Below are 16,879 nucleotides of genomic sequence, written 5' to 3'. Positions count from 1 at the left end.
ACCTTCCGCGATCGAGTACGCCGGAGGTGACGCCCGTGCCAAAGCAGCACGCCGCTACTCGATTTTGTCGACTTACACGTCGCATGTGTCGCCCGTGCGACAGCGAAGCTTCCATACCCGTCGGAGGTGACGCCCGTGCGCACCCTTCTCTCCAGCGGCTAAGTGCCGTAGGCGTCGCTCTATCGAGACTTTCGCCCATAAGCCGCCGTGCTGTGAACCGTGCGTCGCCGACCGCTCGGACGGCTGGTTGGGTACTACAAGAGGTGTGGTGCCCTCGACGAGTCGAGCGACTCGGTACTCGCGGCTCGCGTCTTGGACGCTTCCTAACGAGCCCGCGAGCCGAGTGAAGCGCGCGATACGCGCCGCGGCATTGAGTATTAGACGAAAAATAAATCTGGCCAACCCGGAGGTGACGCCCGACCCCGGAGGTGACGCCGGCCGTAACGATCGCTCGCAGCGGCTAAGTCCCGCGCCTGTTGTCGTATCGACGCTCTCGCCCGTATACCGCCGTGCTAGCAGCCGTGCGTCGCCGACCGCTCGGCCGGCCGGTTGGGTACTGTAAGACGTACGATGCGCTCGACGCGAGGCAACGTACGCTATGTGAAACACGGACCAATTCGCGCGTATCGCTGGGCGTTATCGTCCATCGCGATGCGACGCTCGCTCGCTCGCCGTTGCGGCACCACGCATTTCTCTTTTCAGGCACAACGTTTACACTTCTTCAGAGCACAGCATTGCCACGAGTCGGTGTCGAAAGACCGAATGGCTCATATGTGGCGCGCACTACGAAGTGTTGGTCGCGACGATCCCGCCGGGATCGTCGCGCTTACCGAACATCAACTCCACGGAGACCGAGCGGCGGAAGGTGAATCTACGATTCCCGGATCACTCTTCCGCGCTCGCTTGTAAGCCGTAGCGAAATAATTCCGTTTGAACGGATCGCATGGTTCCTCGACGTAAGCAGCATCGCCTGGTCGATCTAACCGTCAGGGCCGAGACGAGAGCCGGCTCTACACGCCGAGCTCTCATAACAAATGGGAGAATGAGAACACGATCTTGAAATGAAAATTACAGAGTGAGCACTCACCAACGCAGTGCGGAACTCTCACAATCAAATTGCGATATTACTAGACCGAGTGTCGCCGACCGGCTACCTCCGAGAGGGCCGGCGGCAGCGATACGACACACACGCGATCGCGGAGCGAGCTCGCTCGCCTCCGCGATCCCCGGCGTTCCGCTCGCCACGAGCGAGCGATCGCGTGCTACGCGCACTACGTGCGCTCGCACCGAGATCCCTGGTTGATCCTGCCAGTAGTCATATGCTTGTCTCAAAGATTAAGCCATGCATGTCTCAGTGCATGCCGAATTAAGGTGAAACCGCGAATGGCTCATTAAATCAGTTATGGTTCATTAGATTGTACCAACATTTACTTGGATAACTGTGGTAATTCTAGAGCTAATACATGCAAAACAGAGTCCCGACCAGTGATGGAAGGGACGCTTTTATTAGATCAAAACCAATCGGTGGCGCGCGGTCCGCCGTGCGTCCACCGTTTATTTTGGTGACTCTGAATAACTTTGTGCTGATCGCACGATCTCTGCACCGGCGACGCATCTTTCAAATGTCTGCCTTATCAACTGTCGATGGTAGGTTCTGCGCCTACCATGGTTGTAACGGGTAACGGGGAATCAGGGTTCGATTCCGGAGAGGGAGCCTGAGAAACGGCTACCACATCCAAGGAAGGCAGCAGGCGCGCAAATTACCCACTCGCGGCACGGGAAGGTAGTGACGAAAAATAACGATACGGGACTCATCCGAGGCCCCGTAATCGGAATGAGTACACTTTAAATCCTTTAACGAGGATCCATTGGAGGGCAAGTCTGGTTCCAGCAGCCGCGGTAATTCCAGCTCCAATAGCGTATATTAAAGTTGTTGCGGTTAAAAAGCTCGTAGTTGAATCTGTGTCGCACACCGTCGGTTCACCGCTCGCGGTGTTTGACTGGCGTGATGTGGGACGTCCTACCGGTGGGCTTAGCCTCGCGAGGGGCGGCCCAACTAATATCCCGTCGCGGTGCTCTTTACTGAGTGTCGAGTCGGGCCGGTACGTTTACTTTGAACAAATTAGAGTGCTTAAAGCAGGCTATCCTCGCCTGAATACTGCGTGGATGGAATAATGGAATAGGACCTCGGTTCTATTTTGTTGGTTTTCGGAACCCCGAGGTAATGATTAATAGGGACAGATGGGGGCATTCGTATTGCGACGTTAGAGGTGAAATTCTTGGTTCGTCGCAAGACGGACAGAAGCGAAAGCATTTGCCAAAAATGTTTTCATTAATCAAGAACGAAAGTTAGAGGTTCGAAGGCGATCAGATACCGCCCTAGTTCTAACCATAAACGATGCCAGCTAACGATCCGCCGAAGTTCCTCCGATGACTCGGCGGGCAGCTTCCGGGAAACCAAAGCTTTTGGGTTCCGGGGGAAGTATGGTTGCAAAGCTGAAACTTAAAGGAATTGACGGAAGGGCACCACCAGGAGTGGAGCCTGCGGCTTAATTTGACTCAACACGGGAAACCTCACCAGGCCCAGACACCGGAAGGATTGACAGATTGATAGCTCTTTCTTGATTCGGTGGGTGGTGGTGCATGGCCGTTCTTAGTTGGTGGAGCGATTTGTCTGGTTAATTCCGATAACGAACGAGACTCTAGCCTGCTAAATAGGCGTACCTTATGGTATCTTGAAGGCCCCCGGCCTCGGCCGGCGGGTTTTTACTACCAACGTACAAACAAATCTTCTTAGAGGGACAGGCGGCTTCTAGCCGCACGAGATTGAGCAATAACAGGTCTGTGATGCCCTTAGATGTTCTGGGCCGCACGCGCGCTACACTGAAGGAATCAGCGTGTGTTCCCTGGCCGAAAGGCCCGGGTAACCCGCTGAACCTCCTTCGTGCTAGGGATTGGGGCTTGCAATTGTTCCCCATGAACGAGGAATTCCCAGTAAGCGCGAGTCATAAGCTCGCGTTGATTACGTCCCTGCCCTATGTACACACCGCCCGTCGCTACTACCGATTGAATGATTTAGTGAGGTCTTCGGACTGGTGCGCGGCAATGCGTCGGCATTGCCGATGTTGCCGGGAAGATGACCAAACTTGATCATTTAGAGGAATGTAAAAGTCGTAACAAGGTTTCCGTAGGTGAACCTGCGGAAGGATCATTAACGTTCCGGAGGCTGCGCTCTGCTCCGCGCGCGCGCACTCGTGTGTGCTGCGGCAGTGTGAGACGGCGGCGACTGGAAGAGGACGACGCGCGCCTTTTTCTCAGAAAAGGCGATGCGCGTCGCAGACAGAAAGAACGCACCGTGGCGAGCGCGACAGCGCGAGCCAACGCGTGCGAGATCTCGCGTGGAATTGACGGATAGAGAGAGCAAGCGAGATCTTTGTGAATTGACGACTGTTTGAACGAGGAGAGCGTCGCGGTGTTCGGTCGCCCCGCGAGGGGCGGCTCTCACCTCCGAGCGCGCACTGCCTCTCGACTCTCGCCGTCGCGTCGCCCGTCCCCGCGCGTCGCCGGCGCTCGCTCTCGTCAGCGCGCGCCGCCGCCGGGGAATTGGTGAGCGATGTCGACGGGAGGGAAGAAAAGACCGAAAGATATTTGGACTATACCGAGTGGTTGTCGAAGCGCGACCCGCACCACGCATCACGAACGTGTGGTTTATATAAATAAATAAGTAAATAAATAAATAAATAAATAAATAAATAGATAAAACCCTTCCAACGCTAGGTGTAAAAGGCCCAGGCGTTGTGGTCAGTGTGTATATAATAAATAAGACGACTACAAATAAATTAACAAGTAGGCTGCCCGTAGTACGTCATCTGGCTTCGAAGCTCAGTGGGTCGGAAGTTTCTATCCGACGAAGCTGGGGGCCTCCGCCGAATGGCGAGGAGCGTCGTAATCTATGAACATGTGATATTGCTCGATGGATTTACGCAACGCTATCATCGATATCGTGTTAAGCGTTTTTTGGTTTTTGTTGTTAAGTTTGGACAAACTTTTGACCGTCTCTTTGGGCATCGCCCCTCGAGTTTCTACCACAATGTGTAGGACTTCTGCAGCGCTAGCTCCTAAATCGCGCTGCAGGGGAGGTAGCAGTTGGCTTTATTTTTGTAGGTTGTCTTTATGTCCCTGAGCAAGGTTATCGTTATTTCGTGGCGGACCGTAACATCGACAACGAAGACCCCTCTCCGGCTCTGTACCACCAGATCGGGTTTGAGATTCCCGCCCGAGGGCATTTTGTAAGTTGTTTCCTTTGTTACCGCTACCTCCTTGTCCCTTTGTGTTATTTTTTCCATGATTAGGTTTACGATCACGTCGTGGCGGCGTATCGTATGTTCCTTCATTATTGTGCACAGCCCCTGGATGTGTGCGAGTGTCTCTGGCTTGGTCTTACATTTTCGACACTTTACGTCCGCCACCGGACCAGTTCTAGCTAACGTTGTTCTCTTAGCCGTGGTGTTGGTGCGCATTTTGAGGGCTGTTTTAAATCTGCCCGGCTTGAGGAGCGATGGATTGTATAGCCAGGCATTTCCAATTTTGTCGTCGGTGTGAGACACCACCGACTTGCTTAGCGACACCAGAGTTGCCCATGCTGCAAGCTTTTGTTTCTTGTCTCCGTTCTTGTATCTTCTGATTGCTTGTGCGTCTACGGACCAGTTTATTCGTGCGGCCGCCGCCAGGTTCCTGAGACGGTTGACAATGCCTGCGGCTTCCGTAAGAACTCGTATCACCGGGTCTGCCGACTCGGTGAATTATAGTCCTGCCCGCAAGCTGGAGCTCACTACCAAAGTCTCCAGCTTGGGGAAACTTAGTCCCCCGTCTCTCTTGCATTAATATAATAATCCATTGTCTGTTGATTGCTGCAAGTAGTAAATGTCCCTGATCACTACCCGTATTTCCTGGTCTAGCTGCCTAAGGTAGGTTACTGGCGGCGTTGCCAACACCAACTGATGCAGGTAGTGCGGGACTAGGTACGTGGAAATTAGATGGACCTTCTGCGGTGGTTTTAGCGCCAGTTTCTTAATGTCATTGGTCGCTTTGTAGAGATTGTCCTTTATGCCCTTAATATCAATTCTACCCCAAGGAGATATTCTCACTCCCAGGTATTTCAAAGTGGTACCCGCACCCGCGTACTGGATACCATCTCCACTTATCGGTGTCAGCCCGTGATCTGCAATGTACCAGGAGCCTTTGGTTTTTATTATTTGGAATGCTGCACATTTTGTGGCGGAGATTCTCATATCTAGCCCCCTTAGGTACGTCTCCGCCGTCCTGAGCAGATTGCTGGCTTGTGGTGCATTTTTCGCTGTTAATATGATATCGTCTGCAAATGCCAGCGCTGAGACGCTTACGTCGCCTTTGATGTTATAGCCGGGCTGACTCTCCAACGCAGTGAGCATTGGTTCCATCACCAAGTTAAACAATAACGGTGATACGTTGTCTCCCTACTTGACCCAGCGTTGGAATTTAATTTGATTGTGTCTTCTTTGTTTCTAATTTTTGTGTGCACATCCTTGTAGGAGTCTTCCACGAGCCGCACCACTAGCTCGGGAAACCCTTTTTTCTTCAGAGCAGCTTCAATAGCCTCATGTGGTATCGCGTCAAAGGCTTTGGAAACGTCCAGTTGCACTGCGGCTCGGCCTCCTGTATTCTTCGAGTGTCGCAACAACTCGCTTAGGATGTGCACGTTGTTGAAGCAGCCCGCTTCTGAGGCCCTTTTGGCTGGGGGTTATATGTATTTGCCCCCTCAATCTCTGGTCGACGATACCCCAGTATAAACGCGACAGAATGGAGCTAATTTTTATTGGCCGGTAGTTTGTTACTTTGGTTTGGTCTTGGCCATCTTTAGGCAATAACGTGGGTTCTGTTCCACCTCCACGCTTCCGGCTGATACACTCTGATCGTTATAACGTTGAACCACAGTCTTAGAATTTCTATTTTTGCCAAAGGGCTCACATCTCTTTTCGTTAGTCCATCAGGCTCCGCAACCACCGTGGCTCTAGTCCGAGTGATCCTGTCCCTCACGTCCTTAGTCGTGATGGGGGAAAACACCCTTTTCAACACCAGCGGCGGCCCCGGTTTCTCGAACTTGGGAGGTTCTCTTCTGGGCTTTGTGCTCCACAACAAGTTGTACAGGTTCTTTATATCTTCCGAATTAAGATCCGGCTTGGTTTCCTCAGTCCAATTGATATCCACTTTTACGTATTTTGTTAGAAGGCCTTGATTTAGCCTGTACAACTCCTGGATCCTAGCATATTTGTAACGCTAGCGATTTTTCCTCCTAGCCTCCTTCTTGCCACGTTTTTTACCCTTCGTGTCGCCCACGTAGGTGCGAAAGAACTCTAGGATCTGGTTGTCCAGGCTGCTTTGCTCTTCTTTGTTGGGCGGATCTTCACTCACTATGCGCGCCAGGACCCCTCTAAGCAGCTGGACGCAAGCTGCGGCCTCGTGTGGAATAGCGTCTGGTGGCTCTATTCTCATTACGTCTCTCGTTATTCCCTCTCTCCATGTGTTTTCTGGTAGAGAGTCCGAGGCTTCTCCAAGGGGCTGTCGCTCCTCAGCACCGTTTTCTTCGCGAGGCTGCCCCTCCTCGTTCTGATGTGGCGGATCCCCGGGACGGATAGGCAACTCATCTGCCTCCTCGGGCACATCAATCTGCTCTTCATCCGTTTCTTCTACTTCTTCTTCTTCTTCCATTGCATCCTCCTCTTCTGTCTCTTCCTCCTCTTCTACCGCTTCCTTTTTTTCTTCCTCTTCTAACTCTTCTATCTCTTCTTCCTCTTCATTCCTTGCGAGCATCTCTTCGAGGCATCTTTTGTACGCAGCCATGTTTCTGTTGTCTCTTATTTGTTTGTTTGTGTTGCTCGGCAGAAACTCCGTCATTCTGTTTGCTACGTTTCTCTTGTTTCTGAACCGGAGCTCGATCCTCAACATGAGGTCTGTTTCCTCCTCCCGAGAATACTCGCAAGGCTCTCCTGCAAGTTGGCGTTGGTCCACCTCTTGCGAACCCGCCTGCCCGGGCCGCGTTTCTGACTAGTGAGTGTTCGTGTCTTTCGTGCTGCGAGAGACCAGATTTTGTCGCCGCAATACCTTGCCGCAATATTCAATTCGACACTCATGTCCGTTGGTCGGTGGTGTTCTTGGGGCAGTGCATTTGGTATATGGCACAAGGCCGGATGTTTTCTGTTGTACCTTTTTCCACAAATCTCGCACACATAAACCGCCACATCATTCTTGTGGCGCTCCTCGGCGTGCCTGACTTCACCGTTAATAGTGAGTGCCACAAAGTTCTTTTTGCCGCTCTCCACACACTTGCGGCAACTTCTCCTTGCGAAGGGTACTTTTATCTCGTAATCCATTTGAGTGGCCTGGTCGTCATCGTTGGCCCCACCCTGGTTCGTTGGACGCCTGAGACTTCTGCGCCCAAAGTCCGAGGCCTGTCTGTTGTCATCGAAAGCTGTTCTATTGAAACGGGCGGTGGCTGCTAACCCCGTGCCCGCGTGTTTCCTGTGCGGAATGGCACCGCTGGCGCCCGCCTATGGCGGGATCGAGCTCCAGGTACGACACGGTGACGGAGTCTGGAGCAGAACTTACCCGCCTGGCACCAACCGCACGGCCGGCCCGAGACCCAGACAGGTTCGGTATCGCCTTAACCTTGTTAGACCACTCCATGATTGCAAGCGCAGTCTAGGGTGGTTACCAGCGGAAATCTATGGGAGGTGAGGTAGGCTTTGTCTTGCGCATCATCAGCCTTGTAACTGATAGACTCACTCACTCTTTGGGCCGCCGACCGGACACCGCGGGTGATCGGCCGCGTGGCTTTGAGCGGTAGCCAAGTCCGCTCGCAGCGTGTTGCTTTGGATGTGGTGGCAACTAAATATATCGGCGTGTTAAAGATTGTCCGCGGCGTGTTGCTTTCGGACACGCAATAGGAAGAGAGATTGCCGCGGCGTGTTGCGTCTAGCTTGATCTTAAAGTTTGCCACGGCATGTTGCTTTTGACGAATTACAAAAGTTGGCCGGGGCGTGTTGCTTTGCCCGTATATGGAGAAAAGCAATATATGTGCACCATATCGCATAATATGTTAAAATCGCCTCAGGGCGGTTCCGATAGACCGCTAACGCATGTGCACACTGTTGCAAGCGGCGTACCGCAACCAGGCGCACTTAACGCTCTTAGGTCGTCTCCCGCATGTGGTGCCGGCCTGGCGGATCGTGGACTACTACAGCGTACGCCGCGGAGCCCTGTGAGGGGCCACCACGCCGATAGTCTCTTGTACAATCCAGCAACCGGGCCATGCCAGCACACATGCGCGCCTGGAGGCGACCATATTTGCAGACCCACTGGATTCGTTGAGGCGAGCAGGCAAGCCCAGCAACAACAACACCAATGGCGTCTGTGGTCTGTGTCTTTCTTGGTGCATTAAGATGATAGGAAATGCCGTTATGCGTCGCAAAGATGATGTGTTGTTTGGAAACCAAGAGTGAGCACAGGGAACTTTGATCCTCAGCTCAAAGAATCCATTGGAGTGGGTATCAAAAGCTGAGGAGGCCGCCTTAAGAGAGTCATAGTTACTCCCGCTGTTTACCCGCGCTTGCTTGAATTTCTTCACATTCAGAGCTCTGGGCAGAAATCACAGTGCGTCAACACCCGCGGGGCCCATTGCAATGCTATGTTTTAATTAGACAGACGGATTCCCCTAGTCCGTGCTATTTCTGAGCTGAGCGTTGAATGGCGGCCGAAGAGGACGACCGCTACGGCTCGCGCCGCCATGGAAGCCTCGCAGAAAGGAAGATCTGCGGGAGGCCAAAGCACCGGACCGAGCTCGGATCCCGTGTTCGGAGCGAGAAGGCCAAGCGCTCACCTCATCCAGGCCCAGCACGTCAGCCAGACCCGCTTTCCGACCAAGCACGACACGCCCCGCTTTTCAGAGCCAATTCTTATTCCGAAGTTACGGATCCAAATTGCCGACTTCCCTTACATACATTAGTCTATCGACTAGAGGCTCTTTACCTTGGAGACCTGCTGCTGATATGTGTACGAACCGGCGCGACACCTCCACGTGGTCCTCTTCTAGACTTTCAAGGTCCAAGGGGATGATACGAGCACCGCCGCAACTGCGGTGCTCTTCGCGTTCCAAACCCTATCTCCCTGCAAGAGGTTTCCAGGGATCACGAACGCTTATACAGAAAAGAATATCCTTCCCGGATATCCCGACGGCGTCTCCAGGTCATTTTGGGTTACCCCGATGAACACTCTTACGAGGGCCCGAATTGTATGCGGTTCTGCTGCCGGGTTCCGGAATAGGAACCGTATTCTCTTTCACCCGACGGGCGTGTGTCACACACGTGAGCTCGCGCTCGCACACCTCGCCTTGCCCCACTCTCGTTATTTAGCGCGACGTACAGAGTCGCCCGGCACACGGGCGCGCGCTTCGCGCGCGACAGAGAAGGCACCGAGGGTGCGAGAAGAGACGGTGGTAAACATTAGAGTATAAGTACGCCGTCATTGATATAGGATTTCTCCTACGACTTAGGATCGACTAACTCGTGTGCAACGGCTGTTTACACAAAACCTTTCTCCACGTCAGTCCTTCAAAGCCTCGTTGGAGTATTTGCAACTACCACCAATATCTGCACCGACGGCGGCTCCAGGCAGACTCGCGCCCAGACCCTTCTGCGCACACCGCCGCGAATCTCCTACTCGTCAGAGCCTCGTGACGGCGCTCGCGCTCGCGCGCTCGCACCGCCCCACCTGCCGCTGACGGCAGAGAAATGGCTCGACCCTTCAGCGCCATCCATTTTCAGGGCTAATTGCTTCGGCAGGTGAGTTACGCACTTCTTAGCGAATTCCGACTTCCATGGCCACCGTCCTGCTGTCTTAAGCAACCAACGTCTTTCATTGTGTCCCATGAGCGTCGAGTTGGGCGCCTTAACCCTGCGTTTGGTTCATTCCACAGCGTCAGTCCTGCTTACCAAAAATGGCCCACTTAGCACTCTGATCCAAGATTAAGATGCTCGTGGCTTCAAATTTCAAGAAAGCCAGACATCTCACCCATTTAAAGTTTGAGAATAGGTTGAGTTCGTTTCGGCTCCACGGCCTCTAATCATTCCCTTTACCAGATGAGACTCGTTTGCGTTTCGTGCGGGAACGATCGAGTGCCAGTTATCCTGAGGGAAACTTCGGAGGGAACCAGCTACTAGATGGTTTGATTAGTCTTTCGCCCCAATACCCAGTTCCAATGATCTATTCTCCACGTCAGAATTGCTACGGACCTCCATCAGGGTTTCCCCTGACTTCGTCCTGACCATGCATAGTTCACCATCTTTCTGGTCCCAACGTGTACGTTCTGGGTGCGCCTCTTCTCGCGATGATAACGAGAGACCCTTGAGTGCGGAGCCGCATCACGACGCGGCCCATCCTCCCTTGGTCGACAACCAGGGCCGACCACCTCTTTCATTTTGCCTTTAGGTATACCATTACAAGTCCCAATGACTTGCGTACATGTTAGACTGCTTGGTCCGTGTTTCAAGACGGGTCCTAAGAGTACCCAAAGCAGTAGCTTCGCTGACCGGTATCGCGGTTCCCACGCGCGCGCGAACGCGGCGGGGGACGCGTTTGCGGGCCTGTCTAAGGTTAACCGTACGTGCCAGGAGCGGGCCAGGACCGGTAACGGCGATAGGACCGTTGGATGTCCGTGTATCGTGGCGCGTGTTTGCGACGGCCTCGACACACAGTGAGCTGCGGGTTGATATTTGCGTGTACCGCCGGGCATTCGGCCGGGCGACCGGGGGTTTGACGCTGGCCCTTTTACCGGCCTCGCGTCAGCCACCGTACCCGGGCCGTAGACCGACACCCAGCGGGTCGCGACGTACTACTAGGGGAGAAGTGCACGGCGACGACGGCCGGACATCGGACGCACGGCGGCGTGCCGGCGCGCGAGCCGCGGGTGCAACGCGTGGCATCGCTCACCGACGCGAAACCAAAGTCGCTGATTATGAATTTCCCGGTTCGATTTTTTGGGTTTCTCAGGTTTACCCCTGAACGGTTTCACGTACTTTTGAATTCTCTCTTCAAGTTTTTTTCAACTTTTCCTCACGGTACTTGTTCGCTATCATTCTCGTGGTCGTATTTAGCCTTAGATGGAGTTTACCACCCACTTAGAGCTGCACTCTCAAGCAACCCGACTCTGAGGAGAGATCCTCCCGAGACGCGCACCGGTCGCTACGGGCCTGGCACCCTCTGCGGTTAAGTGGCCCCATTCAAGATGGACTTGGACGCGACGCGGCACCTCGGGATAAGCGGACACTTCCGAACACCACATTTCCCTGCGGCGGAACCGCGGAATTCGGTGCTGGGCTTATTCTTGTTCGTTCGCCACTATTAGGGAAATCCTGGTTAGTTTCTTTTCCTCCGCTTAATAATATGCTTAAATCCAGCGGGTGGTCTCGCCTGCTGTCATGTTGTCGAAATTGTGCGACGACGAAGACGACGACGACGGCGCGTAGGCTACGCGTAGCTCCGTACCGCGCGCAAACACTTCCCACCTTCTCTCTATATTTTACTATAATCGAGTAGGTTGGACGGACGGACGGCGACGCTCAACCGAGCACTGCGCGTTCGCGTGTGCTGAAAGGGTTAACGACGACGAATCGGACACTCTTGGCGCGACGAGTACACTCGACCGAGCGCGCCGGGCCCAAATTTCTCTCTTTCCGTTATTTTCCCTCTCGCGGATTTACAACCTCGACGCGCGGGCGCGGGCTGGGCAAACCAGGGAAGAGGAAAGAGAAGAAGACTTTCATGGACTCGGACACGCAGTCGGCTCGCCGCGAGTTCCAGTACGATCTCATCTCTCTCTTATTCGAAGATTGCGCTTCGCGCGTACGACTATGCGCCGGGTGTTGCTGGGCGCGCTTGCACGCAGCTCCGCGTGACCCTGCTGCCTACGTTAACTTTATATTACGGGCAGGCGGGTGGGTCTCCGGGCGGCGACGGCGGCACCAATAACTCGCGGCGCACGCGCGCGCGAATATGCGCGCACGAGAGAAGAGGCGCGCATCGCTTTCGTCACGTTCCTTTCCGTCATTTCGGACGACGCCCCGATTTGTGGTGCGGACGACGCGGCGCTGAATAGCGGCGCGAGACCGGCAATTGCTCGCTTATATCTCCTGTTTCCCTATACGGGAAGCGAGGAAACGAGGAGCGGTCACGTGCCTTGTGCGCTCACGCGCGCTCCAACGAGTTGACGACCGCAAGAGAGTCTATCCCCCCCTGCGGTGTTGCGTCTTCGTTGTCTTTTCGTGGCGACCGTCCAACGTTCGCTCGTACGCCGTGTGCGCGCGCGTAACGTGGCTTTGCACCCGTGCGCGCACGACAAGCCGAGCCGCGTGCGCACGTTATCGCAAGCAGTGTTATTTTATTAAAACGACGCTCAACCATGCGTGGTCCGGGAATTGTATACGTGGACCGCAAAGTGCGATCAAAATGTCGATGTTCATGTGTCCTGCAGTTCACAAGTTGACGCGCAATTAGCTGCGTTCTTCATCGACCCACGAGCCAAGTGATCCACCGTGCAATGTAATCGTTTGTACATTCTTCCCGGTACGCGGGAACTCTCTCACAAAACTGGAGCGATCATTTATCCTTCCTTGTGCGTCTCATGTGTGCTTTGTGAGGCTCTTTGAACAGCCTGGCCGCGCGTCCGAGAACGAGTGGCCCGTCGCCCCGTTTACGGGTGCTACGGCACAACGGGACACCGAACACTGCACGCGCGAGGACCGACACGCGGTCGCGGTAGCGGCGCCACTGTTCGAGCGAACGGAGAGCCTCTCGTCTCATTGCCCGTCTCGCGGATAGTACGCGAGTACGGGCATGAGCGCGAGAGCCAGGACAGAAATTTTTGGAAAACCATGGTGCGAGGGACCGCTGAGAGAGCGGCTCTATCCCCTACAGAGAGCGAAACGCACACGACACGCGTGCGAGAACGCGGCTCTCAGGTTACCACCGGTAAGCGTGCGCGCGCCACACAGCGTGTTAACACGCTGAACGCGGAGCTTTGCTCCTGCATGTCCCGCGATCCATCGCGAGGTGCGCGGCGGCTAACCGACGCACCAGACGCGCGGAACGAGTCGGCGCGCGACAAACGGCAGACGCACTGCACACAACGACGCTGTCCTCTCCGTTCTCTATCTCCTCAGATCCTCGGGGCGAGCCAGACGCAACGCGTCATGATCGGACGCAGCGTGGAATACGCTGGAGTCGCGACGCGTTGTGGCGCGCGCGGACTGATCGGACGGACGGATTGGCGCACACGTTCGTAGTGTGTGGTGCGGGTCGCGCTTCGACAACCACTCGGTGTCAATATCTTCTTCTTTTCTTCCCTCTCGTCGACATCGCTCACCAATTCCCCGGCGGCGGCGGGAGCTGACGAGAGCGCTCGCCGGCGACGCGCGGGGACGGGCGACGCGACGGCGAGAGTAGAGACAGTGCGCTCTCCGAAGTGAGTGACGCCCCACGCTGGGCGTCCAGAAAACGCGACGCTCGAACGTAATCAACGCAAGCTTATGACTGGTGTCTACTGGTAATTCTTTGTTCATGTGTAACAATTGCAAGCAACAATCCCTAGCACGAAGGAGGTTCAGTTGGTTACCCGGGCCTTTCGGTCAGGGAACACGCTGATTCCTTCAATGTAGCGCCCGTGCGTCTCAGAACATATAAGGGCATCACAGACCTGTTATTGCTCAATCTCGTGCGGCTAGAAGCCGCCTGTCCTTCTAAGAAAATCTGTTTGTGCGTTGGTAGTAAAAACACGCCGACCGAGGCCGGGGGCTTTCAAGATACCATAAGGTACGCCTATTTAGCAGGCTAGAGTCTCGTTCGTTTTCGGAATTAACCAGAAACGTCGCTCCAACAACTAAGAACGGGGAATGCGATAGAAACTTTAATAGTTTGTTTCTAATGCAAATCCACGCTTGTTCGATGGATTCTAACATAAAACGCGTGATATATCGCATAGATAACAATTCATTTGCAATTCGCCTTGGGAACTTCAATAGATTTGTTTCTTATGCTTATCAACGTTTGTTTGATGCGTTTTAAAGTGAAACACATGAGATATCACATAGATAACGATTCATTTGCAATTCGCGCTGGGAACATTAATAGTTTTGTTTCTGATGCAGATCTCCGATTGTTTGATGGTGTCTAACGTAAAACACGTGAGATAAAGCATAGATAACCATCCAACAATTGCAAATCTCCTTGAAAACTTCAATAGTTATTTTCTGAAGCAGATCCACGTTTGTTTGATGGTTTCTAACGTAAAAAGCGTGAGATATCGCATAGATAAGGATTCATTTGCAATTTGTCCTGGGAACTTCAATAGTAATGTATCTGTTGCAGATCAACGCTGGTTTGACGCTTTATAACGTGAAACTCGTGAGATACCGCATAGAAAACGATTTATTTGCATTTCGCGCCGGAAACTTCAATAGATTCGTTTCTGATGTAGATCCATGCGTGTTTGACGCTTTTTAACGTAATTCACGAAAATATCGCATAGTTAACGATTCGTTTGCAATTCGCGCTGGAAAATTTAATAGTTCCGTTTCTGATGAGATCGACGTTTGTTTGAAGCTTTTTAACTTAAAACACGTTGGATATCGCATTAATACCGATTCATTTGCAATTCGGGCTGGGAACTTTAATAGTTTCTTTTCTGATGCAGGTCATCGCTTGTTTGACGCTTTTTAACGTAAAACACGTGAGATATCGCATAGAAAACGTTTCATTTGCTATTTGCGCTGGGAAATTCAATAGTTATGTTTCTGAAGAAGATTAACGATTGTTTGACACTTTTTAAATAAAACACGTGAGATATCCCATAGATAACGATTCATATGCAATTCGCCCTATAAACTTCAATAGTTTCGTTTCTGATGCAGATTAACGCTTGTTTGACGCGTATTAACATAAAACACGAGAGATATCGAATAGGTAATGAATTATATGCAATTCCTGCTGGAAATTTCAATAGTTTCGTTTCTGATGCTGATCGACGCTCGTTCGACGTTTTTTTACGTAAAACACGTGAGATATCTCATAGATAATGATTCAATTGCAATTTGTGATGGAAACATTAATAGTTATTTTTCTGATGCAGATCAACGCTTGTTCGACGTTTTTTTACGTAAAACACGTGAGATATCGCATAGATAATTATTCATATGCCATTTGCGCTGTGTACTTCAATAGTTTCGTTTTTGAAGCAGATCATCATTTGATTGACGCTTTCTATCGTAAAACACGTGAGATATCGCAAAAAAAACGATTCATTAACAATTTGTCCTGGGGACTTCAATAGTTATGTTTCTGATGCAGATCAACGCTTGTTCGACGTTTTTTTACGATAAACACATGAGATACCGCATAGATAACAATACATTTTCAATTCATCCTGGAAAATTCAATAGTTTTGTTTCTGAGGCGGATCAACGCTTTTTTGACGTTTTTTATCGTAAAATACGTGAGATATCGCATAAATAACGATTCATTTGCAATTCGTCCGGGAAACTTATACAGTTATGTTTCTGATGCAGATCTACGATTGTTCGACGTTTTTTAACGTAAAACACGTGAGATATCGCATAGTTGAAGATTTATTTTCAATTTTCCCTATGACCTTCAATAGTTACGTTTCTGAAGCAGATCAACGACTGTACGACGCTTTTTAAAGTAATACACGTGAGATATTGCATAGATAACGAGTCACTTGCAATTTGTCAGGGGATCGTCAATAGTTGTGGTACTGATGCAGATCAACGCTTGTTTGACATTTTTTCACGTAAAAGACCTGAGATATCGCATAGATAACGATTCATTTGCAATTTGCGGTGGAAACATTAATAGTATCGTTTCTGATTCAATTCCACGCTTGTTGGACGCTTTTTAACGTAAAACACGTGAGATATCGCATAGATCACGATTCATTTGCAATATGCTCTGTTAATTTCAATAGTTTCGTTTCTAATGCAGATCCACGCTTGTTTGACGCTTTTTAAAGTAGAACGCGTGAGATATCGCTTAGAAAACGATTCATTTGCAATTTGCGCTGGGATCTTCGTTAGTTTCGTTTCTGATGCAGATCAACGCTTGTTTGACGCTTTTTAACGTAAAACACGTGAGATTTCACACAGAAAACGATTCATTTGCAATTTGCGGTGGGAACTTCAATATTTTCGTTTCTGAAGCAGAACCACGCTTGTTTGACGCTTTTTATCGAAAAATACGTGAGATATCGCATAGATCACGATTTATTTGCAATTTGCGCTGGGAACTTCAATATTTATGTTTCTGATGCAGATCAACGCTTGTTCGACGTTTTTTATCGTAAAACACGTGAAATATCGCATAGATAACGATTCATTTGCAAATCGCGCAGGGAACTTCAATAGTTTCGTTTATGAAGCTGATCAACGCTTGTTTGAAGCTTTTTAACGTAAAACACGTGAGATATCGCATAGGTAACGATTCATTTGCAGTTTGCGCTGGTAACATCAATAGTTACGTTTCTGATGCAGATCATCGCTTGTTCGACGTGTTTTAACGTAAAACACGTGAGACATCGCATAGATAAGGATTCGTTTGTAATTCTCCCTGGGAAATTCAATAGTTCCGTTTCTGAAGCAGATCTGCGCTTGTTTGACGCTTTTTAACGTAAAACACGTGAGATATCGCATAGATAACGATTCATTTGCAATTTGCGCTGGGAACTTCAATAGTTTCGTTTCGGAAGTAGATCAACGTTTGTTTGACGCTTTTAAACGTA

At 51.3% G+C, this 16,879-nt stretch overlaps 1 protein-coding gene, 1 non-coding gene and 1 pseudogene across 2 annotated transcripts; 2 read left to right on the top strand and 1 right to left on the bottom strand.

The window, feature by feature from the left end:
- The first annotated feature begins 1,292 nt into the window (after positions 1-1,292).
- On the top strand, positions 1,293-3,214 carry LOC120359963. Its single transcript, XR_005576681.1, has one exon. It is a non-coding gene; the product is annotated as a small subunit ribosomal RNA (ribosomal RNA).
- Positions 3,215-8,369: 5,155 nt separating this feature from the next.
- On the top strand, positions 8,370-9,243 carry LOC120359960. The gene has a single exon (XM_039459446.1). The coding sequence runs from the start codon at positions 8,782-8,784 to the stop codon at positions 9,148-9,150; it is 369 nt and encodes a 122-aa protein (XP_039315380.1). The 5' UTR covers positions 8,370-8,781; the 3' UTR covers positions 9,151-9,243.
- A 3,235-nt stretch (positions 9,244-12,478) lies between these two features.
- LOC113004263 lies at positions 12,479-12,633 on the bottom strand (annotated as a pseudogene).
- Between the last annotated feature and the right edge of the window lie 4,246 nt (positions 12,634-16,879).

Source organism: Solenopsis invicta, unplaced genomic scaffold, assembly GCF_016802725.1.
Source record: "Solenopsis invicta isolate M01_SB unplaced genomic scaffold, UNIL_Sinv_3.0 scaffold_412, whole genome shotgun sequence".
Lineage (NCBI taxonomy): Eukaryota > Metazoa > Arthropoda > Insecta > Hymenoptera > Formicidae > Solenopsis > Solenopsis invicta.
The sequence above is the reverse complement of the archived record's forward strand: the minus strand, read 5'-3'. Positions and strand labels throughout refer to the sequence as shown.

Bases quoted from the DNA above. Each gene is read 5' to 3' on its own strand.
- LOC120359960 (XM_039459446.1), top strand. From the start codon at position 8,782: ATGGCGGCCGAAGAGGACGACCGCTACGGCTCGCGCCGCCATGGAAGC.